This window comes from Mirounga angustirostris, unplaced genomic scaffold (genome assembly GCF_029215605.1).
Source record: "Mirounga angustirostris isolate CCGP_5_RB_7025 unplaced genomic scaffold, mMirAng1.0.hap1 SCAF_4, whole genome shotgun sequence".
NCBI lineage: Eukaryota > Metazoa > Chordata > Mammalia > Carnivora > Phocidae > Mirounga > Mirounga angustirostris.
The window spans coordinates 153,598,952-153,624,459 of NW_026991712.1; the positions used below are offsets into that span (position 1 = coordinate 153,598,952).

The 25,508-nt window shown below is 41.6% G+C and overlaps 1 protein-coding gene across 2 annotated transcripts; it reads left to right on the forward strand.

The window, feature by feature from the left end:
* ATPAF1 (ATP synthase mitochondrial F1 complex assembly factor 1) lies at positions 1-24,589 on the forward strand. Of its 2 annotated transcripts, none has more exons than XM_064589198.1 (9): positions 1-426; positions 3,251-3,359; positions 6,875-6,925; positions 7,539-7,601; positions 10,581-10,631; positions 11,761-11,808; positions 15,233-15,328; positions 17,419-17,526; positions 20,054-20,206. In XM_064589198.1, exons 1-9 carry the CDS (start codon positions 92-94, stop codon positions 20,138-20,140), a joined length of 948 nt encoding a protein of 315 aa, XP_064445268.1. In that variant the 5' UTR covers positions 1-91; the 3' UTR covers positions 20,141-20,206. The 2 variants fall into 2 exon arrangements, with proteins under 2 accessions (XP_064445268.1, XP_045753711.1); XM_045897755.3 differs by lacking the exon at positions 20,054-20,206 and adding an exon at positions 24,062-24,589 and having other exon boundaries at positions 24-426.
* Positions 24,590-25,508: the final 919 nt, after the last annotated feature.

Below are 25,508 nucleotides of genomic sequence, written 5' to 3' on the forward strand. Positions count from 1 at the left end.
TACCCGCCCCGCCTCGCCTTCCCCAGAGCCCGGAACCTTCCGCGCGCGGAACCTCGGTGCCGGAGCCGGGGCGCAGCGGACCCGGAGCGCGATGGAGCAGGCGCGCGGGCCGCGGGCTGAGGCCGACGCGCCGGAGGAGGAGGAGGAGGAGGAGGAGGAGGGGGCGGCCATGGCTGCCGTGGCGGCGGCGGCGGGTGGCACGGGCCCGGCCGTGTTGCAGGTGGCCGGTCTGTACCGGGGACTGTGCGCCGTGCGCAGCCGCGCCCTAGGCCTGGGGCTCGTGTCCCCCGCGCAGCTGCGCGTGTTCCCGGTGCGCCGCGGCTCTGGCGGGCCCGCGGGGGGCGCCGACGGCAGCGGGGTCGGGGCCGAGCTCGAGGCCAACCCCTTCTACGACCGCTACCGGGACAAGATCCAGCAGCTGCGCAGGTGCGGACCCCGGCCGACCGGCGGCGGGCGGGGAGGGGGGCGCGCGGCCCACGTTTCTGGTGGATCCGACGCCTTCAGTGCTTAGAACAACCCCGCGACGTGGGGCCCGGTTACTCTCCGCACTCTGTAGATGATGTGTCTGTGGGCTCAGAGGAGCAAGGTGACTTGCTAACATCACACAGCTCGTCTCAGAAATGAGTGTCTGCAAAGTCCTGCCTCTTCCCCAAGTTGCCTTTCCTTGTGCTCTAGTTCTCAAAACGCTGAGGTGGAATCCTGTGTTGGCCCTGATTACAGAAACGGGAACATAGAACCTTCCAGAGAAGGGACTTGACTTGCTCAAGGTCACATATTGAGTCACTGAGGCCTGGCCTAGAGCTCGGGTTCCTAGGCTTCTAGCTACAGCCCTGACTACAAGGAAAGGAGGTTGGGGGAGGGAGCAGGACGTCAAAGACTAATGGAGTCACAGATGGATCATCCGTTGAACCAACCCTGTCATTAGGAGGAGGAAACAGAATCAGAGAGTGGCGGCGACCTGCCAGAGGTCACACAGCTGGTTGGGATTCATCTGATTTGGGATCCAGGGCTCCTAACACTACCCCTCAGCTTCCAGATAAAAGGACTTGGAGATAAGAGGCTTGAGGTGGGTGCAAGGGGACCAAGGGAGGGTCTGAAGTGTTAAAGTGGAAAGAGCTGAAGGAGATGAAAGGTGAAAATTAGAGGGGCTTGGGAGAGAGTCTGGCAGGGTAGGCAGGCAGTTGTCTTAGAAGGGTAACCAAAAACTGCATACTGTAACTTCTTTGAGTTCTGTCTCCTCTCCACTTCCATGGCCTTAATGTCCTCCTCCAGCATCTTCTGGACTCTTGCAGTCATCCTCTAGCTATTCTTCCCCACTTCCACCCCAGTCCATCTCACTGCTGCTGTGGTGATCTTTCTTCCCTTTTTGAAAAAACTGACAGAATAAAGGAATGAGTATTTTTTGCCCTCTTTCCAGCAGCATTCAAATATACTCACTCGAGGATTTCTCTTCTTTAAAAACTTTCCTTGACCTACATTCCCCTCCAGACTTTTCTCATGGATCCCTTTCACAGGCAGCATCTTAGGAGAGCTGTCTGCGCATACTCTGAATACTTTACAGTTGCCATTCATTCTTACTCATGAACCAACTAATGGCTGGTTTTACTCTCCTTCCCCACCAGATCATTCCCATCAATATTTACACATACTGCTGTCTCAAAGAGTGAGCGTTCCAAAGCACCCTCACTGACTCTAGATAATCTCCATATTCCTTAGTGTTCCACACAAGGTTTTCATGCTGTAGCATCTGTCAGTCTCTCTATATTCACTAAAACCTAGGCCCTTGGAGCACCAGACACAAGTTTGGTGTGAGCCAATAGCAGGACAAGGCTGTGTGCCCTCTTGACTCCTTCAGCCTAGTATCTAGCTTTTTGCATCACACTTTGCACTGGTGAATTGGGAGTATTTGATCTAGCTGCAGGCCCACTATATCTAGAATGTGGACAAACTGGAGGGTGTCCAGAGAGCAGGTTTATAGTGAGGAAATACTCACAAATCACATATGAAGAGGGGCCAAAAGAACTAAGGAAATTCAACTTACAGAAAACTTTAGGGGGTGACATAATAGCAATTTCCAAGTACTCAAATAAAAGGGATTAGACATTTTTTCTTGTTCCTGAGTGTGAAAGATATAGATGGATAGATTTAGGCTCAGAATGTTTTAATAATGAAAGATGTCCAAAGTGGGAATGCACAGACTCCAATGCCTAGGCCGCCTCTCACTCCATCCACTCAGCATGGCAGGTGCAGGTGTGACTGGATGCTTGCAGCACTAACCCTGGTCCTGGCATTTGCAGCCCCAGCAGGTGCCACACCCCACAGGACAGGCCCCCTGGAGTGACTCCGCACTGAGTACTGGCCTGCTATGGAGGGGAGGAAGAAGATCTGCCCATGTAATGGCATGAAGGGAGTAGTGTTTAATGTCTCCTCCGGAACTGAGTCTTATGAAAGAGGGGCCCCGTACAATGTCTTGATCAGGAAGCACTCCACCAGAGAAGTGATCAGGATGTCCTTGAATCCTGCAGACCACACCTGTGACACTACAGGTCTCATGGCCCAGGAGCTGTAATCCCTGTATGATGTCTTCATCAAAGTGTACAGTGCCAAATATCACATCGTTGGCTACACAGCCTGAAGAATTCTTAACAAGGATGACAGCCCCAACCTGGACTTCAGGCCTGAAGACCAGCTCATTTTGACATGAAGGACAGGTTCTGATGTTTCGTCTACAGGAGCAAGTTCTTTGGAGAGAGAGTCAGGGAGAAACTCAGGTGCTAAATCTTTTCCTACAAACTATGCGGTGTAAAGCCTCTGAATCACCTGCATCTGAATAAACAGATGTTTAACCTTTTTGTGGGGTGAATAAGATGTCCAAGAACTAGATGTGTTCAAGTAAAAGCTTGACACTCACTGGGAGTGCTGTTGGATTCCTGCCTGAGTAGGATGATCAAGCAAGATGACTTCAGAGTCCCCTTCCCATCTTGAGGATTTGAATTCCAAGTACCCAGAGTATAAGTACCTGTGGGACCAAGGTCTGCATCACCCTAGGAAATAGCATGTTACACAGGACCCTTGAAGATTAACAGTAGTTAAATAACTGGATTTCTTTTTCCACTTTCTTGATTTATAGGCAAATCCTTCAGCCTTTGAATGCCTGTGTCCTCTCTCTCTGGAAGTGCAGCATGATGCTTTGTTATTTTGAAATTCAGAAAGTCCCAAGTGGTTTCACTTTTGGTTTACCTTTAATCAGGTCTGATCCAGCTGTTTTTGAATCCCGACTGGAAAAGCGCATGGAGTTTCGGAAGCAGCCGGTGGGACACTCCAGGCAAGGTGACTTTATCAAATGTGTAGAACAGAAGGTAAGACCTGCCCCCTCTTTGTGTTATTGGCTACCAGTGTGCTGGTGAGCCCACCAGCCCTATCCTGGGAGTGGGCTCACTGATGGGTCAGCTGGATGAACTGAATGTAGCCTCTCTCTACACAGCTCAGTCTCCATCCATAAATGGTATCCTGCTCTTTCTGGCGAAGTACTGTGGTCATGGTAGAGACATAGAGAGATGAAAAAGGCAGTCCATGCTCCTGGGGGATGTGGTAGAATGGTCAAGGCAAACATACCTGGAAGCGGGCTGTAGAGATCCGGGACAAAAAAGTGCTTAAAAGCTGCTCTTATCCTTAAACAAGAATCAAAGCTGGGGAAAAGCATGTTGAAATCTAATACAGTGCTTTTCAAACTTTCTGATCATGATCCACAGTGAGAAATATATTTTACACTGTAGTTCAGTACATACACATGTGTATGATTATAACTGAAGCAGAGTTTTTACAAAACAATGCTTATTTTTACTACATGCAATGCACTTTTTTTTCTTTTAAAAAAAACTTTGGCCACAGTCCAATAAATTGATTTCACAACCTGTGATTTGAAAAATACTAACCTAGGGTGGTACACAGAGCAAATTGGAGTAGGAGTGGCTAATACCAGGAAGGATATGCAGTAATCATGTGTGGGCTGTTTGGGCCTGAAATAACATACAGTGGAAAATTGGGATTCTACATTGTGTTTAGGATGAAAGATATTTATTTAATTTGGGCAGTAACTTTTTTTGCCTTGGGTATTCTAAATTTTAAGAGAATCCACTTGGTCTTTTAATCACTGTTTGAGTTCATAAGAACAAAAGCAAGGCACTGGGTTAATCATTACAAGGTTGGGGAGCAAATTCAACCTCCTATGACACATAGTTTACAACTTTATGTGAACAAACAAGTCTCTACTACAAATATTTTAACAAATGTAGTTTCCTATAGTAAACATTTATAGTGCCAAGGTTACAAATCAGTAGCTCTTGGAAATATTACTATATTAGAAACTTTAAGTATGACATTGGAAAGCTCTTTGCCCCCTTTTGTAAACAGACTTAGAAATTCAACTTCATGATGACAAGATGCAAACATAAGTCAGGATGGAGCTTAAATTATGACAACGCTTGGGTAAATAATGACTTATTGTCTTTCTTATCTAGCTAGATAGAAGGGGGCTAATGACTCTATTCACAAAGCCTTTTCTTTGCTCTGAGTCATTGGCTCCCTACCACATGAGACCCAACATCTCCCCGCCTTTTTTTAAAGGTTTTATTTATTTATTTGAGAGAGAAAGAGAGCACAAGAGCGGAATGAGGGGCAGAGGGAGAAGCAGACTCCCTGCTGAACAGGGAGCCCGACGCGGGGCTTGATCCCGAGACTCGGGGATTATGACCTGTGCCAAAGTCAGAAGCTTAACTGACTAAGCCACCCAGGAGCCTTCCAACATCCCCTTTTTGTAAAAAATATTTTTAATTCTCCATTTTGTACCCTGAAATGAAATTTAGACAATGTAACCCACTAGTAGACATAATTTCGGAGGGGGGGGCATCAATATAATGCCCTAGCTGTCATATGAAGGAAAGAACTTTTTTTTAAGATTTATTTATTTATTTATTTTATTAGAGCATGAGCTGGGGAGGTGCAGAGGAACACGGAAAAACAGACTCCCCACTGAATGCGGAGCCCAACACAGGGCTTGATCCCAGGACCCCAAGATAATGACCTGAACCGAAGTCAGATGCTGAGCTGACTGAGCCACCCAGGCACCTCAAAAACTTTTTTAAGATTTATTTATTTATTTGAGAGAAGAGAGTGTGCACTGTGCTTGAGTGCATGTAAGAATGAAGGGAGGGGCAGAGGGAGAGAATCTTCAAGCAGACTCCCTACTGAGCGTGGAGCCCTGATGTGGAGCTCATGCAGGGCTCAATCTCACAACCCATGAGGTCATGACCAGAGCTGAAACCAACTGAGCCACCCAGATGTCCCAAGGAAAGAACTTTTTAATAAAATACTTATTTAGTAGATGATATGAATGAAATTTCTAAAATGAATGAATGATATAAATGAAATTTTTACGAGTGAACTTTAGTATATAAGTTCTTCAGCACAACTATGCTGTGAAACCTAATGCAGTCATCAGAGTCTCTCACCTATATGTGAAATCACCATGAATATATAAGCAGCAAATACTGACTGGTATAGGGGTGTTGTATTAGTACTTTTAAAAACTCCCAGACCGTGAGCGGTATTGTTATCAGTGATCCTCATGAGATTCCACAATGTGCAGCCTTCTTTTAAGTTATATACTAGTTGCATTTCTAGAAAACTCAGTGTTTGTTAAAGCCATGTTAAAAGAAAGAAAAAGAGGGACGCCTGGGTGGCTCAATCATTAAGCACCTGCCTTCAGCTCAGGTCGTGATCCCAGCGTCCTGAGATCGACTATCTCCAGCCCGCTTCTCCCTCTCCAGCTCCCCCGTGCTTGTGTTCCCTCTGCCGCTCTCTCTCTCTGTCAAGTAAATAAATAAAATCTAAAAAATAAAAAAGAAAAGGTGAAGACAGCTCTGCAAATGGAGGGTTTCATTTGTTTTGTTTTCATAGTGCACCTGGAAGTGAATGGTGTGAAAATGAAATCAGTTCTCTTTTTTCTGGAAAGTTTACCTGTGAAGGACAGACTACATTAGGATGCTGCCACTGTGTAGGGATATGACCAAAAAGACAAGGGTGTATCCAACAGATTTTTCTATACCAGACTTTGTCTAATTTGTTCGTACCAGTTCTGTGGGCATCATTTATGAAAGGTTTGGATTCCTTGAAGCACAGAATAACAAAAGACAGGATTTTATGCAGACGGTGTTTTTTAGCCTCAGAATCCCAGGTATAGATTGTACTCCTGAAAGGAATGGACTTGAACTGAGAAATTGAGTGAGAGACTTAGAACCAACCCATCCCTATTATCAGAAACCTCATAATAGGATTTCTTGACTGTGGCCTTTATCCGAGATAGTAGGCTAGGAGAAGAAATAATCACTAATTTGATAGAGGGAATATTAAGATTGAGTGCTGGAAAAGACCAGCCTGGTGAGGATGCCTGCCATCAGAAGTGTGTCACAGATGAGAAGCAGCCTTTGAAAATACATTTTTCCATTGCTTACCTCCTTTACGGCTCACCAAGGAGCAGATCAGAGAGCAGAGCACAGGAAACCCAAGCAGGCCTCATTCTGGGAGGGAGTCCCTCATATCCATAGTGGCAGGTAAGGATATGGTCTCTAAGTACCGGTAGGTGGTAGTTACTAACAAATCTTTTCTCATCTCTGTATCTCAAAAGCTTAGTCACAAAAGTTGTCTCACAAACAATAACTCATAGAACAGTGTGTACAGTTACTATGTAGAATGGAGAAAAGTGAGTTTTCAAGCGTCTGATTACTAAATGAGATATTGTACACTTCACTAGTATGGTGGTCTTTTTCTTATGAGTAAGGTACAGATAAATGCCCTGTCTCATCATGTATTTCAGACAGACACCCTGGGGAAACAGCCTGTGAGCAGAGGATTCTCTAAGGACAAGGTAGGTTTCTAATTAAAGATCTAAGTCTGAAGTCATATGGAACATCTATAACAAGAGGCTGCAAATTTGAACATACTTACTGTGGTTCTGTGATTTTGTGATTTTTTTTCCAACTATGGAGATGAAAAATATTTCTATGAATTTTTATGTCCTTGATACAACCTCTAGCATAGTGTGGGTCCTGGGGCTGCTGGAGGAAATATGAGGGAAATCCTGGTGATATGCTTTCTTTCTATAAGAAGTAGTTTTAAAAAATCAAAGCATGTTTACTCATTTAATTTGCAAATAAGGAGCCACCCCTAGTAGAATAGCAGTTAAAGGTGACAACCAGATTTTCTCTTCTTACCAGCTGCAAAATGCTGCAGTGCTCATTAGTGAGGGTAAAGCATTTAGAAAGTACTTTTAGATACTCCCCAGGAATAGCACTGTGAAAACCTGCCTGGGCTTAGGGGTTCACTTCTCTGAGCATACAGGTTTTCTTATACATGTTCTGTACTTATTGAAGATCTGCTCCACTGTCCTGACCTGTTGCTTCCCACAAGACTTACAGATAGTTAAGCTGTTGTAATTTTCTTAATTGTGGATGTTAATTGCCTTTTATTTTCTCATTCAGACTCTCAGTTCAATCTTTAACATTGAGATGGTGAAAGACAAAACTGCAGAAGAAATAAGACAGGTAATAAATGAAAATGGGCTGGCATACTTGATGAAAACATGTGCTCTGTGAGCCAAATCTGAAAGTAGAAAGGAGCATACATTTCTTGATACCTCTTTTTAGCCAAAATGAAAGGTGGTTACAGAAAGCAAAAGTGATCAGTTACATGAAACATAATGGCATAAGAAAGCTTGTCTTTCTTGATTTTACTCCTATATGTCTAATCAACTCACATTACCCTCTTCTGTTTCATTCCTGTTGCCCACGTCTTATTTAAAATCATCAGTACTATGTTCTGGCTTACTGTACTACCTATCTAAATAGGTTTCCCTGCTCTCATTCCTCCCCGCTCCTCCACCTCTCATAGCCTTACCAGTTGAATCCTCTTAAAGTTCTGCTTTCATTATGAAAAAGCATAGTGTATTCGTTAAGAACGCAGACTCTAGGGTGCCTGGGTGGCTCATTCGGTTGAGCGTTTGCCTTCGGCTCAGGTCATGATCCCAGGGTCCTGGGATCGAGCCCCGAGTCGGGCTCCCTGCTCAGTGGGGAGCTTGCTTCTTCCTCTCCCGCTCGCTGTGCTTGTGTTCTCTCTCTGTTTCTGTCAAATAAATAAATTAAATCTTTAAAAAATAAAAAAAAAGAACACGGACTCTAGAGCCAAGCCACCAGTTTTAAGTCCTAGCTCTGCCACTTACTGTGTGAATGACTTTGATAAGTTAGTTAACCTCTCTGAGCCTTAGTTTCCCTCTCTGTAAAGTGGAGATAATAATACTAATAGTAGTATTAATAGTACTTATCTCATAGTAGTAATAACAGTACTTACAGAGTTCTTTGGGGAATTAAATGAGTTCATATTTGTAAAGCACATAGAACAGTGCCTGGCACAGAGTAAGTGCTACATTTGTGTTTTTAAATAAATGAATAGAAATAAATATTATGTCAGTGACCTGCTTGCAAATGTTCAGTGACTTCCTGTATTCCTTTGCTTGCCATTCAGAGTCCTCTGTTGTTATAGGACCTTCTTCTGGAAGTTTTCTGGACACCTTCCTTCAGAGCACTCATGATCTATCCTACCTGTTTGGTCATTCCATACACCTTGATTTGCATTGCTATTTACATTTTCATGTCTGTGATTCTTTTCTCTCTAATTAGACTATAATAAGCTATTTATTGGCATTTCTTATAATTCCGTGAATTATTTTAGGTATATTGAGAAAATCAAAATAATAATAAAAGCAGTAGACTATATGTCAGGTACTGTACTTAGTGATTCACATGCACTATTTCATTAAATTCTCATAACTACCTTGAAGTGTAGGTGCTATTATTTCCAATTTACAACTGAGGAAACTGTAATTTCAAGAGATTAAGTAACTTAGGGTAGAGCTGGAACTCAAACCCATGTCTGTTTGACTCTGCATCCTGTTCCCTATGGGAAGTTGTGCCAATTGCCATGAGTTTCCTTTGGGTGCTGTATCATTTGTTTCAGCAAAAGCATTTATTAAATACCTATTAAATGTCAGGTTGTATGCAAGACATGGAAATAAATGAGAGAATCCCCTACTCTCAAGGAGTTTTAGCCTAGTAGAAGGACAGACACAGACGAGAACAGCACAAGGTTCTAACTTGTGTTAATAGAGGCTTATGCAAAGTCTCTAGGAGACCTCAAACTGTGTCTTTGGGAAGAGATGCCAATAGAAAGCAGACACCAAGCATACTCTTTAGGGGAGAGAGAAGCCAGGCCCAGGAGGCTTGATATTCATATGATGAATATCATTTAGACCTATAATTTTGGACATAAATTTGTGTTTGTTAAAATAATTTGAGTAACCAAGGTCAGTTATGTTAAGAAACATCTATCTGTCTATAAATTTCAGTGTTGATTCATGAACTATCTACTAGTATAGATTAAATAAAAATAGCAGTATATGCTGTCGTTAAAATGAAAAGACCGTGTCTGACATTAAAAAAAAAAAAAAGGCAAAGCAACCTTGGGCTGCATTGATAATGATTTGCCCAGGTCCTGGGAGGTAATAGTCCTCCTGTACCCTGTGTTAGTTAGATTATACTTTGATTAGTATCTTCAGTTAGGGGGCCCCCCTCCATTCTTAATGAAAATGTTGACAAAGCAGAGCATCTCTAAAGGAGGGTGGTCCTGTTCTTCAAAAGCTCGCTCAGGTGTCACCTTGGCTGTGATGCCTTCCCTGCATTCTATGCCTTTGCTAGTGCTGTCATTCTCTGCTTAGAATGTGTCTCTTCTGTCCTACCTGTTTATCTTCCTAGCCTCCTTGTTCACCTGGCTAACTCCTGATCATTCTTCAGGATACAGTTCAAGTATCCCCTCGTCTGACACTCATTCCCTAACTTGGGTTAAGTGCCTCTTTGTTCCCCTCAGAGCACCTTGGCTCTGGTTTGCATTGTAATTCTCTTGTGCTAGGCACAAACCTATGTTTCAACTAGTTCTCACAATAATCCTGTTAGGTTGATATTATTGCTATTTTACTGATGATTATTTTGGTGTTATTTAGTGATTTTCAGTAATTTGCCTCAAGTAGCATGGTCGGCAAATGATTGGAGCTGGAATTTGCATCCAGGTCCACCTGACTTCAGACACTGGGTTCTGAATGACTGATGTTCTGGCTGTCTTGAGAAGCCCACAGTTGGCTGAGGAATATGGGTTTTGGGAAGGAAAAGAGAAGGTATGAGAAAAGAACATGTCTGTTGCATACAGGCACGTCTTGAGAGAAATGATTCACAAGGTCATGGAATCCATTTGTCTGACAGGAATTTGTTATTAAGAGTTACAGTTTAATCATCTAGAAGAGTAGATGGTATTAAATCTTTTTTGTAATCATGTGCTAGTAATAAAAGCATTACATTGAGTTTTCTTCCTTGTTATCAAATAGCATGTTACTCTGAGCAATAAAAGCTGTCACCATTTCTTGGCACAGGTTCAAAAGATTACCCACATGTCACAGACACCCTCTCTTTTTCGTACAGATTTGGCAGCAGTATTTTGCAGCAAAAGATACAGTCTACGCAGTTATTCCTGTAAGTAGCTTGGAGGGGGAAATGGAAGTGTTATGGCATGAAGGTCAGGGCTCTAACCTTAGCAGGCAGTTACCTTTACTTTTTCTATGTTTATTGCCTCTTGAGAACTTACATTTATCACTCTGAGGGTTTTTATTATGTACTAAGCACCAAAGATTGGAAGCTCCATATGATATATTTATGGCGCTTGTTTTCCCTCTTTCTGGTTTAGCAATGTCTCTTTTACTCAAGTCTCTGACAAGGGAGCATGTAAGTGTAAGTCATGTTGCTGAGCAATTTCCAAATGTGTTTTACTTCTTTTTGGTGTTTTCCAACCATACAGTTGGAATTTCAGACAGGGCCTCTAGCATAGCTTTCTTCCCCTTTTGTCTATAAGTGACCTATTACTGAGCTGACTTAGAGCTTCCTCCTAGGCTTTTTCTGGCATTTTCCCTTAGTAAGTGGCATTTTCTGTCTTGGAGATAGTCATTGGCCACTCTTGACCATTGAGGTTTGTGACTGGGAAGGGGTGCTGCTGGCTTCTTCTAGTTTAATGTCCTCACACTGACTTCTGCATAAGAAAGCTTTTGATGTACTGGGTTATCAGCTAGTTCTTTAATTGTTCTTCTTTCCCTGAAGAGAAAGCCATTTAGGTTAAGTTTACATCAAGCACTGAGTTTGCATGTGTGAGTTTAAGATTAAGGAGGAAAACTCAGAGACAGAAAAGTCAAGCCGGGTCTTTTGCTTGCCCTGAGAGTACTGCTACCCCACCTGGTACACACATCGACCCTTGCCCTTGAAGAGTTCAATGGCCAAAAGGATCTGCACCTTTTGTGATGTTTTAGATCTGTAATACCGACTCATTGTCTAAACAGGCCTTCTTGCTTTCTCTTAGACAGTCTCAGTGGCCTGAAGTCTCTGACACTTGGCAGAGTGCCTTGCAGAGTTTGGAGTATCCACTCTTCACATCTAATTCTGACATTGAGCAGCCAAACACACACCCGGTTTTTCTCTCTGTCGTAAGAGGGAGTTGTAAATGATAGAATATTTTTGGTTGTATTTTAGTCCTAGAGTTCAGTCTTGGTGAATTTAAATATGATTGCAGCCTCAAGTTTTCTTGTTTTGAATTTTATTCTTTTCTAACCTACAGAAAGAGAAGTTTGACTTGATCTGGACCCGGGCTCAGTCCTGTCCAACAGTAAGTTTCCAGTGACCAGATGAGGATTGCTTATCAGTGCTGCCAAACAAGGATGTTTTCTAACCTATCTCTTCATACTCCATACTATCTCATGTGTTATAGCGCTCTGTTTATTTAACAAAGGTGCTTATGTGTTGACTGTACTGATAAGTGAGATTTTCAGCCATAAGGAATCATGTGGGTTTGTCCCAGTAAGTGTGTCAGGCCCTTTAGCTTTCTGACATGGTGCAGCCCTTTCTGATTTGGATCTCTGTCAGTACAAGTGAACATGGGAGGCAACACCTGAACCCTTCACATTTTCACCCTCCTTTAAGTTACCGTTTTATTGCCAGTTTCTTTTCCGTTTTGGCCATGCTATTCTGCTTGTGTGTGCCTAAGGAATGATGAATTTGTTGGAGTCATGAGCTGCCAGAAGACCCAAGCGAAAGGGAATTGGTGAGGTGAACCAGCTGACTTGGTGTCAGTAATAATTTCTAATAATTTCTAGAATTTTCAAAAAGATTTTCCAAACATTGCTGAGACAAAATAAAAAGCATCTAAGTAAATGGAGAGATGGACTGTGATCATGGATTGGATGACTCGGTATTGTCATCATTTCTCCCCAAGTTGATCTCTAGAGTAAATATCATCCTAGTCAAAATCCCAGTGGGCTTTTTTTTTTCCTTTAAAGAAATTGACAAGCCAATTAAAAAAAATTATTTGGATATCCAAAGGACCTAGAATAACAAAACAGGTTTGTTTTTGTTTTCAGTGGTCAGCAAAGCAAGGTTTATTGAGTGAGAGTACAAAGCTCCCAAAGAGAGGGGACTCGAGACGGTTGCCCCAAAACAGTTCTGAAAAAAAAAAGAACAAAGTTAGAGCACTTACATTTCATGATTTCAAGGCTTATTATAAAGCTATACTAATGAAGACAATGTGATATTGGCATATAGATAGACATATAGATCAATAGAAGAGAAGAGAGAATCCAGAAATAGACCAACATGTGTGGTCAGTTATTTGTTAGCAAAGGTGCCAAGGTAATTAAATGGGGAAAGGATAATCCCTTCAGTTTGGATATCCATATGCAAAAAATGAACCTCTACTCTTACCTCACACTGTATCCAAAAATTAACTCAAAATAGATCATAGATAAATAAATGTAACTTCTACAAAATACAATCTTAGGTTGAATGTTAGTGATCTTGAGTTTGGCAAAGATTTCTTAAGTGTATCACAAAAAACACAAACTATAAAAGAAAAAAATCAAAATCAGTAAATTAGATTTTATCAAAATTAAAATTTTCTATTTGTATTCTCATGTTTATAGCAGCATTAGTCACAATAGCCAAAAGATGGAAGCAACCTGAGTATCCACTGATAGATGAATAAACAAAATGTGGTATATACACCCAGTGGAATATTCATCCTTAAAAAGGAAGGAAAATCTGACCTATGCTACAACATGGATGAACCTTGAAGACATTATACTAAGTGAAATAAGCCAGTCACAAAAGGACAAATACTGTATGATTCCACTTACGTATCTAGACTAGGTGTAGGTACCTAGAATAGTCAAATTCATGGACAGAAAGTAGAATGATGGCTGCCGAGGGATGGGGGAAAGGGGAATGAGTTCTCATTTAATGGGTATGGAGTTTCAGTTTGGGAAGATTAAAAAAGTTTTGGAGATGGATGATGGTGATGTTTGCCCAACAGTGTGAATGTACTTAATGCCACTGAATTGTATATTTAAGAATAGTTAAAATGATAACTTTTATGTTATGTGTATTTTACCACAATAAATAAAAAATAAAATTTTCTACTTTTCAAAAGACACTGTTATGAAAATGAAAAGACAACCCACAGACTGGGAGAAGATATTTACAGGACACATATTGACACGTGACTTGTATCTAGAATATATTAAAAACTCTTACAACTTAAGAAAACAGGCAACGCAATTAAAAAATGGGCAAAAGATTCAGACAAAGTGGAATGGCAGATAAGCACCTACAAAGATGCTCAGTATTATTAGTCATCATGCAAATTGCAAATTAAAACCACAGTGAGATACCACGAAAATGACTAGAATTAAAAAGACTGACTATACCACGTGTTGGTGAGGGTTTGGAAGAACCGGAACTCTCATACACTGCTGATACAATAATGTGAGACAGTACAGGTACCTTAGAATGACCGTTTCTTTAAAAGTTAAGCATACACCTGCCATACCACCCAGTTATTCTACTCCCTAGTTATTTTCCCAAGAATTGAAAGCATATGTTCATACCACACAAATGTTCACAGCGGCTTTATTTGTAATAACCAAATCCTAAAAGATATCTATCACCGGTATATAAAGATATTGTGGGGGAGAGGGATTGTGTGTACATATACATCTACAGTGGAATAATATTCAGCAATAGGAAGAATGAACTATTGATAGATACATGTAACAACATGGATAGATCACAAAACAATTACACTAAATGAAAGAAATCATACCCAAAAGAAGTATAGATTCTTTGGCTCCATTTATACAAACTTCTAGAAAATGCACTGTGACCAGGAGTGACAGAAATCAAATCAGTTACCTGTTATCTAGGCACTGAGGTTATGTCAGCTAAGAAAAATGAAACAGAGCCTGAGCAGTTGGCCATAAGGAGGTAGTTCCATGACTAACGCATACTGGACTGATTATACTTTGTTTTCTCCTGACATCAGTCTCTTCACTACTCATCCCTAATTCTAAACATCTTAAGCATAAAACTAATCATTTCTTTGTGTTTACAACCATGTTCCAGTATCAGCTTCAGATGATAGAATAGGAAGTGATTATAATAATTGGAACAAAAGTTAACTCAGCAGCATTAGAAAGTTTAGAAATTGAAAAACTCAAATGTTCATCAATAGAAGAATGGATAAATTGTGGTAAATATCTATAGTAGATTTCCATAAAACAGTGAAAATAAATGAATTAGAGTTGTATTTATCAACATAGATGAATCTCAAAAGTGTAACATGAAATGAAAAAAGCAAGTTGCAAAATGGGCATATAGTTTGATCAAAGATTTAAGTTTTTAAACATGCAGCAAGTTTTTAAACGTAGTATTTCTTGTTTATGGATATGCATATGTGTATGCGCATTTAAAGAATAAAAACCCGAAAGGGAATGACAGACACCAAGTGCAAGATAAATGTTACTCTGGAATGGGATTGGAATGGGTTACAGAGAAAGCTTTAGTTGGATCTCTAATGCTTTCTTTCTTAGTTGGGTTGGAAAGTATATGAGAATTTGTTAAATTATCACTTAATGAATTTCATAGTTGTAAAAACTGTTTAAAAACCAGACAGTGAAAAAATAGAGTAAATGATTAGGCACTTGGACATGGAGCAAATGATTGTATTTATTCACCTACCTCTTCATGTATTTGTTTCCCAGTTTCTCTGTGCACTACCAAGAAGGGAAGGTTATGAGTTCTTTGTAGGACAATGGACAGGTACTGAACTCCACTTCACTGCACTTATAAATATTCAGGTAGGTGGCTTGTGCTCATCCCCTAGAAGAAAGAGCCTACTCCTGTGAGGCCTACTCCTGTGTGCCCTTGCTGAGGCTTGAGGACACAGAGTATCTACTAATTCTCAGCAGTATTTGCTTCAGCATTGATGAATTGTTTTGCTTCAGCGTTGATGAATTGTTACACTTTGCATATTGGGCTAGCTTTCTAAGCCCTACTCAATACCTAGAAATTGGAAAAGACCCCAAAACATATTCTCTGACTACATTTGGTCTCTCCCATCTCTTCCCCATACCTCTATAACGTTTACTGCTTGTGTCTCACTTAACTAACATGGGTGAGTTGTGATGGTTATCTTTTTAACTCTAACATAGACTGCATGTCTTACTTGTATTTTATTAACAGTCAGCACTTTCCAAGATGCAAGATGCATAGTTTCCATTCCATAGATGTTGTTTTGTTTCCTTCCTTCCTTCCTTCCTTTTTTCTTTGTTTTATTCCCAAATATTGGATTAAGACATTCAATCCAAAGCATTTGAAGCTCTTAAAAATGAAGTCAGTATTTTAAATCAGATCATAACTGGGATTGACATTCTGTATTTGGAGGCCAAATTGCCAAAAAACAAGCCTGTGTTACAATGGCTTTGAAGGTTGGGGTAAAGGAAATGCAAAATAGAATGAGAGTTTGCTCATGATTGTATCCTAAAATTGTATTATGTTTTAAAAAAAGGGGGGATTAGAAAAAAAGAAAAGAAAAAGCAGAATGAAGGCGCAGTTTTTACCTTGATTTTTTTTTTTTTTTTTAAAAACAGCGAGAGAGGGAACACAAGCATGGGGAGTGGGAGAGGGAGAAGCAGGCTTCCCACCAAGCAGGGAGCCTGATGCGGAGCTCGATCCCAGGAACCTGGGACCATGACCTGAGCCGAAGGCAGACGCTTAACGACTGAGCCACCCAGGCGCCCAGTTTTTATCTTGATTATTGGATGAATTATAAAATAACATTTATTGCACATCCTATAATCAATATTTGATGTACTTACTATGTGCCAGGTGTTTTATATATATTATGTCATTTCGTCCTCACAAAAGTCCCATGAGATAGTTACAGATATTATTTCTGTTTATAGAGAAGAGCATGGGCTCAGAGAAGTTAGTCCCTAGTGTGGATGAGTGTGGTAATAGGTAGCAGATCTGGATTTGATTGATTCCAGTCTGTGAACTGAACCCTTATGCTGCTGTGTTAGAGACGATGCCAGGACTTAGAGACCTGTGAGACAAGGTCCCTGCCCTACTGAAGCTCATAGACGAGTATGGGAAGAAGATCCAGAAACATAATTATGATCAAAATGATCAGTATATTTGAAGTAAATGGGGGAGAACTGAGAGGCTGAACCCTAGCACTAGGTAGGTATTAATAATTAGAAGGACTCCTGCTGAAATTTAGAGATGAAACCCAGAGATCTTTTTTGAATGTATAGTTGTTTCCTCCTACATATAGGGACTTTAACTTTGAACCCAGCCTCTCTTCCTAGTCTGGACTGAGGTCTGATAACCACTGCCCTGTCCATTCTTCATAAAATTATGATGTTCCCGTTCTCCTTTCCCCCCTATCTCCCACCTAGATTATATTTTAAAAGGGCACATTACAAATCTGGCCCGTGTGCAAACTCTCCAGCTGTTTGCTACAGCTTAAAAGAGCTCAGTCTTCAGAGCCAGCCAAGGGGAGTAGATTTCAACTGTGAAATGCACTAGTCCATAAAAGTGGCAATTACACAGGCATATTGCTTTCTTTAGAACTTGATTTGGTAGTTGCTTGTGTCATTTTGTTTTTAAATATATGGCCATGATGAAGGATTCACTGCCTACTGTAAACATTTTCTGGGAAAAAAGCCAAACCTTTTTCAATTGAAGACACAAATAACACTGTGCAAACTGTCAGTTTCACTGCGCCTTGGCAAGCCTGACCATCCCCCCACCTACCAGTCCTCTGACTCACTAGCCACTCAAGGGGCTGTTAGGAGCCCGAATTTCCTCTAGACTCTATTGCTCTGAAATTGCAGCTTTGTGTGGTGGTACCTTATTGAGCCTTGATAAGTGTTTCTCCTTACAGACCCGAGGGGATGCTGCAGCCAGCCAGCTGGTTTTATATCACTACCCTGAACTTAAGGAAGAAAAGGGCATAGTGCTGATGACAGCAGAAATGGATCCCACATTTCTGGTAAGAATTAATTTTTACCTCCTGAGAGGTAAGATTCTAGAGACCTACAGGTACTTTTTTCTTAAAGTTGACAATAATTTTGTCTTGCACAAGCTCTTCCAAGTTGAAGTTAGTACAATCACTAACTCAATCACTTATTCACAATTTTGAAGTCCAAAGCTCTGAAAACAAAGTTTTGTCATAATACATTTGGTCACAAGACCTTATCTGACTTGAACTTACTTGGTAGCTAAATCTTCATTTAAACTTAAAAAAGGCCACTTGTAGTCCTTATTAATCCCACTTGGTATGGAATATTCATGCATTTTACTAAGGAAATATTAATGTATTTGATCATGGGGAGTTACATTATGTACCTGTTGCCTTTCTAGAATATAGTAATTCTGACTCCAAAACACATCTGGCCCTAGGGGTTTCAAGTAAGAGACTGTGGACAAACAAATGGTTTCTTAAGGGTCAGGACATGTTCAAAGTCTGGAATAGTTCTCAATCTTTTCTCTTCCCCCACACTGCTCACATGTATTACATTCAGCGTACATAATGATTTCCCTTCCTCCTTTTCCCATTCCTTAGATAGAGCATTGACCATATGTCCATAGATAATGATGCCCACTGTGTTTGTTTTCTCTGTATATCCAGGGTCAGGAGCAGTTTTATGGTTATTATAAAGCCGGTTTGTCTAGTCCTTGCTCATTTCTGCCTCATTTATCTGGCAGGATTTAAGTTCAGGATGTCAGGATAGTGAACACTGTAGTGCTTCTTCCCCCTTAATTTCTTCATTACAATACCCACTTATTTTTGCTCTCTCTCTTAGCAGCTACTTACAGAGAAGGAAAAAGTGATGACACTCAGCTAGTATCTCACAATAGCAGTAAGCCCCAAGTCTGGAATTGGAACTCTTCTTTCCACCATCACACTCAAATGGAAGTCACCCAAAATCCTATCCAAAAGAATGGAGTTGCCATTTGTTTTAAATATGTTATTTATTTGTATGAGAGAGAGAGAGCATAAGCAGGGGAGAGGCAGAGGCAGAGGGAGAAGCAAGACCCCCCCAGCTGAGCAGGAAGCCCGATGTGGGGCTTGATCCCAGGACCCGGAGACCATGACCTGAGCCAAAGCCAGATGCTCAACCGACTGAGCCACTCAGGCTCCCCTGGAGTTGCCATTAATTGAGCTAGACAAGATTGCGGGAGGAACAGATTTGGGAGGAAGATCAGGAGCTCAATTTTGGACATGTTAAATCTGAGTTAGCTATTAGATACCCAAGTAGTAGGCAGTTAGATGTATGAGCCTGGAGGTCAGGGGAGAGGTCCAGGCTGGAGATACAAATATTGAGAGTTGTCAGCATGCAGATTATTATTTAAAACCATGAGACAATGAAATCACTAAGGAAGCAAATAAAGATAAAAAGAAAAGAGGTCTAAGAACTGAGCCTGGAGACATGAGGAAGCATCACCAAAGAAGATGAAAAAGGAATAGTTAGTGAGATATGAGGAAAACTAAGATGGGAAAGTGCCCTGAAAGCTAAGATAAAATGTTTCAAGGAATTGGGAGTGCTCAACTGGCCAAGTCTCACTTGCTGGTAAGGCAAATGAGATGAAGACTGAGAATTTACTAGATGTTACAACATGGAAGTCATAGCGAGATTTTTAAGGACAGTTTCAGAGGAGTGGTAGGACAGAAGCATCATTGGAGTACATTTAAAAGAGGCTGGGAAGAAAAATTGTAAGGAGTAAGCATAAACAAGTCTTCCAAGGATGTTTCTGTGAAGGGAAGGAGAGAATGGGGCACTAGCTGGAGAGGGAGAAGTGGAGACAAGAATGTGTTTTGTTTTGTTTTAAATATGAGAGAAATAACATTATATTTGTATACAGATGGAAAGATTCAGTAGAGAGGGAAATAGTGATAATGCAGGAGAAAGAGGAGAGAATTTTTAAAGTATTTTTGAGTGGTTAAGTCTGGAAATGAGGGATTGATCTTTGCCAGAAATGTAATAATAGGAGAGAAGCCAAAATATAAGGACACAAATACAGTTAAATGGAGAGAGGTGGTGGTATCTTGTAGAAATTCTCTCCAGATTGCTTAGTGAAAAGACTAAGACTTTATCTCAGTGAAAGGTCATCAGATGAGAGTGAAGATGGAAGAATAGGTGTTGGATAATTGAGTGGAAAAGAAAGAGAAAGTGTGAAATGATTTTCTAGGACAGAGTCAGCCAACCATGGCCTGTGGGCCAAATCCAATCCATTATCTGTTTTTAGAAGGCCCATGAGTTAAAAATGTGTTCTACATCCTTAAATGGTTGGAGGGGGGAGGGACGGAACTAAAGAAGAATATTATTTCATGGCCTGTGAAAAGTGTTTGAAATTCAAATTTCAGTGTCTGTAAATAAAGTTTTATTGGAACACGGCCATGCTTATTATTTACATATTATCTGTGGCTGCTTTAGGTCCACACCAGAGTTAAGTAGTTGCAACAGAGACTGTAGGGCCAGCAGAACCTAAAATATTAACTGTCTGTCCCTTTACAGAAAGTGTCGGCGTGTGGTCTAGGAAACTGGAAGAGAGAATGGCTGTGTGGGTACAGGCACAGAGAGAGGGCTGAGATTTGGGTTTAACTGGAGTTATGGTTCAGCCAAGTGATCTAATGAAGTAAGCAGGGACCAGAAAGTTAAAGGTGAGTGCAAAAGAATGATGATAATTACTGACCATGGAATGCAAGCTGGATAAAGAGGGAAGTGAAAACATAAGGAAGGTTAGAGACTGTAAGAACTGTGAGTCCTGGTGGAGTTCAAGGATTTTTGAAGTTGGGAGATAGGAAATATATGGGGTGCCTGGGTAGCTCAGTTGGTTAAGTGTCTGACTCTTGATCTCAAGGTCATGATCTCAGGGTCGTGAATTCAAGCCCCTATCATTAACTAATTAATTAATTAGGAAATAGTAATAGACCGAGCGTGGCTGTTTGAAATTGAGATTTGGAGGGGATATAATTACCAATAATGACAAGGTTTAAGATTGGCCCACAAGAAGGCCCACAGTAAAGCCCAGCATCTAACCATATTGAAAGTGGACTCTGGAGGTGACAGGAGGTCCTTCTCTGCTCTGGCATTTTTACCGCCTCACTCTGGTGGTCTCAAACTGCTACACACGCCTCATCTACGTGAAAATTTGCTTCCTGGCCTTATAATACCAAACAACATAGATTTGCCTTGTAGAAATCAATTTGGCTCTGAGCTTCTTATGTAGTACAGAACTAGAGATGTTAGAATTTATTGTAGGGGTACACGATTCAGAGATGGGAAACGTAGAAATGTAATATATGATCCCTTGCTATTCATGCATGAATTTGCACTTTGGCATAGTACTTCCAAATACAGTAAAGCAAATGAATAGAAATATACAGAAACTAGAGGTTTCTTCTGAACTAATAGCCTTAATGCTGAAATTTAGGAGAATATTTGAAAACCTCATTTGGTTCCACCTCTGTGTCAGTAGATGCTTTCATCGGAATGCAGCCAGTGCTCGGATGGAGTGCTAGGATGCTCATGCAGGGGATGTTCCCTGGCCCAGAAAGAGGAAGAAGAGAGGTCCTAGACATGACACCTGGGCTGAATCTCAAAGATGAGCAGGAGTTTAGCCAGATAAAGAAAGGGGGGAGGGGAAGAGGAATGTTCCAAATAGAGGGAATAGCATAAGTACATGTTAGGACACATAAAATGACTTGAGGTATTATAAACAGTTTGGTATCATTAATATATTAAAAAGGTTTGGTGGGTTGTGTTTAGAGGTTTGGCTTTATCCTGAGGACATGAAAGTGTCATGAAAGGGTTTTGAACAGGGAGTAACATGTAAAGTGTTAGACTTCAATGCTATTAATCTCAATTATTTGCTTCCTAAATATTTTTTAGTTCTGTCCCAATCAGTGTGATCATTTAAAAGACAGTTGCAGTAGTGTGAGCAAGAGATAGTGAAGACGTGAAGTAGAATAGTGAGGATGGTGGAGAGAGAATGACCCCAGAAATATATAGGGAGTAAAATGGGCAGGACTTGGTAGGGTGATAGTATCTATGAAGATTGAAAGAAAGGGAGGAATCAGGTTTGTTAGTATACCTTCTTATTGAGCAACATAGGAATTAATATGTTTATCTTCTCAGGTCCTCGAAAAGTAGGAGACTACTACTGCTTCATGGTGAGAACTAAGGCAGTGGGGAGAGGGCTTTCCATAACCCTCCATGAGAGATAAATACACATGTCTCCTTACCCACCATACTAGTGGTCTTAAACTAGTGGTCAGAAACCTTTATCAAAACAAAATCTTATTTTTTTTAAGATTTATTTATTTATTTGAGAGAGAACAAGAAAGCCGGGGGGTGGGGGGGGTGGGGGGGGTGGCGCAGAGGGAGAGGGAAAGAGTCTACTGACGCGGGGCTTGAGATCATGACCTGAGCCAAAATCAAGAGTCAGACATTTAACCAACTGAGCCACCCAGGCGCCCCCAGACAAGATCTTATTATGTGAAACCTCTGATACAACGGCTAAAACAGAGGTGAAGGGACCTGAGGCACCTCCACAGAGCCTCTAGAACTCTGCAGTGTGAACAGCACTGTTCTAGAATGAATACAGCCGGAACTACCCCTACCTCCACTATCCTGAGCCTCAAGTTAAAGTCAGTTATCAGAGGTCCCTACAGTTCATGGGCCCAGAAAGTAGTGGTATCTACCTCCAAGAATGGCAGTGTGTTTGCTTTAGAAACAGTTTACTCTTGAGGCATGTTTGAGTATAGGAAAGGTAAAATTGATGAATTAGGGTTATCAACCTTGATCAGTCTTAATTATCTTGCCCCACCAGGAACAGTATCAGGATGAAGTAGAGGGAGTACCAGTCTAGAAGTCCAGAGGTTTGCCACTTGCTAGCCATATGACCTTGGGCCCATCCCTGAACCTCATCTCCTTTGGTTTCCTGGCCTAGTAAATGAAAACTGGGTGATCTCTGAGGCCCCTTCTAGCTCTGAAATTCTATTAATTTGAAATAGCCAGCGTTTTGGAAAAAGGCTTTTGATTGAAAATCCAGTCTCAGAGATTAGTCCCTGCCTATGAGAAATGACCTGAAAGCCCTATGGGAGGGAGTGGAGCTAAAGGAGCCTATGGTATTTATAAATCCATTTTCATCATTCTGTAGCTAGACATAGCACACTTTTGATAGTTTTAGTGGGAATTTTCCAGTATTTTGGGGGGTTGGGTTTGGCCATACGAACACCGTGATGATGAATAAGTGCCTCTGGCCAGCTAGGATGAGTGAGCTGTATAGGAAGCAAAAGTAATAGTAGTTGGAGGACATTGCTTTATAAGGTTTTGAGAGTAGAGTATAGCTGTGTCCTGACCCCACCTCTGTTACACAGTGTGCACCATTTCTCTGCCACTGAGCTTTATAAAGAAAGAAGGTGGACCCTCTGCTTCCCTGGAGCTTTGCTGGCAGAGTAGTTAGAGGGAGCTGCATAGCAGATTACTGCTAAACTTAGTGGCTTAAAACACACACACACACACCATTTATTACCTCCCAGTTTCTATGGGTCAGGAATTCAGGAGCAGCATAGCTGGGTGGCTCTGGCATAGTCTCTCATGAAGTTGCTGCCAAGATGTTGGCTCAGGCCATAGTCATCTGAAGAAGGTTGATTGGGCTCAAGGATCTACTTCCAAGCCCACTCACATGGCTGTCAGCAAGAAGCCTCATTTCCTTGCCACATAAGCTTCTTCGTCGGGCTACTTGAATGTCCTCATGACTTTGGCAGCTGACTTTCCCCAGAGCAAGTAATTCAAGAGAGAGAGCAGGACACAAGCTGCGGTGTCTACTGTGACTTCGTAGCAGAGGGCATTCTTGCATCGTTTCACCATGGTCCATTTGGAGAAGGAAGTCAGCAAGTACAGCCTACCCTCAGGAAAGGGAAACTAGGCTCCCTCAAAGAGAGAAGGGTCATAGCATTGGGGGACCTACTATAGAACGAACTACACAGCTGGCTTTGGCACTACTCTTCTGACTGAGGTGGTATCAGGAACAGGTTTTACTCAAGAGTATGTCTCGCTAGTTAAGAACTCAGTAGTGACTCGCAAACTGGTTCTAGAAGCTGAGTAACTACTGTTCTTCCCCAACCCCCTTGAAGATATACTTAATAGTTATTAAGGAACTGAATGAAGAGGGACATTTCAAACATATGTGTTACTTTATTCAGCAAATATTGGCTGGATATGACCATGTGTAGGGATGTAAAGCAAACATATACTTTGAGGAATTCATACGAGGGAAGACGGACAAAAAAGCAAAAGAGAAAAGGACAGATACAATGTAGTATGACACATACTATGGTAGAGGTCAGCATGGGGTAATTTGGGTGCATAGACAAGGGGCACCTTACCAAGACTTGGATGTCAGGGAGTCAGAGAAGCTTTCTGAAAACAGTGACTCCTGGGTAAGGCCCCTCCACTTGCCACAGAGTTTTATGGCCCTGTGCAGGGAATGACCTCACTGTTCTTTTTACCTTACAGAATGTTGCTGAGGCACAGTGCATTGCCAACCAAGTTCAGCTCTTCTATGCCACTGACCGGAAGGAGACCTACGGGTTAGTGGAGACCTTTAACTTCAGACCAAATGAGTTCAAATATATGTCTGTCATCGCTGAATTGGAGCAAAGTGGACTTGGAGCAGAACTGAAATGTGCCCAGAACCAGGATAAGACTTAAGAGCTGTGAGGGTTGGCTTAGAGCCTGCTTAGCTCTGGGGTAGTTTTCTACAGCCCACCTGCCCCTTGAACTTTTGGGAGCTTAGGAGCTATAAGGAGCAGTCTCTAATGGGTTGTCCTGTGTGCTTATTGCAAGAAGTAATCGTGGAGGTGAGCCCTATTACTTGACATTCAGGAACAGAGGTACCCAAACATTCTGATAATTATCTCCCAGCATACTTAAGCTTTCCTTTTAAAGTGTTTGAGGTCATAACCAGAGAGAGCTAAGGATCCACAGGATGGCGACTTGACTTTACGCAGTATAATAGTGCTATGTATCTCCTTTTGACCACACAGCTCCCAGATGATTAGTTCTTCATATTTATAAACTTGTGACAGGACAGTAAGCTTGAAGACCTGTAGTTAGATGTGGGCTTTGCATACTCTTCCTATGTGCCCCTTGGCTGGCCAAAGGTATAGCGCAAATATCCTGTTGAGACTCTAGAACGACCAGATATTGGCATCAGGATTCAGACTTCATCTAGATGTCCCCAGAGTTGCCTCTAGTGTAGCTGGTTTGCAGGGTCAGTAGACTTGGGGTTCAGTGAAGCACACAAGTACGGTGCCGGCATACTTTTAAACCACGGTTTGTTACACCTGCCCCCTAACTCTGCCTGTTAGAAGCTGTGTATTTGGAGAGGGTGAATCAGTGCAGTGTAAGTAAATCACCACTTTCGTAAGGAGAGGGTCCATCCTGATTTGCATGTTTTGTTTTATTTCGTTTTTTTTTTAACAACTCTAAGCCATGCCAGTACTATATGAAAAAGTAGGTGGAAGCAAATGTTCCCGAACTGGGTATGGGGGAAATGTAGCAATAAAATAAAGTCTGGCTTACAGTCTTTTTACACTGAGCAGTGAAATCTAACCTGTGTGCTGCCCTTGGTGTCAGGGCAAATCTCATCTTTGGACTCAGCATTTGCTTGAAACGCCAAAAATAAGAAAGGCGTTCTCCGGCCCTGGAAGCTCACATTTGGTTTGTAGTGTCACTGCTCTGGCTCCAAGCTCAGTGCTAGAAGAGGGCAGTGGTTATATGCCAGCCTTCTGAATCTGAGGTCCCAGGGTGCCCGGTAGTGTTGGGGACCCCCTTTACTATGCCTTTCCTTTTCTTGATCTGGTGTGCTCCGCTTTGCTACCCCTGCCTGAGGCCTGCTCGTGTGACACTGAGTTGGTAAGTGGGAAGGTAACCGGTAGTTGCAGTTGGTGTGTTTGTGTAT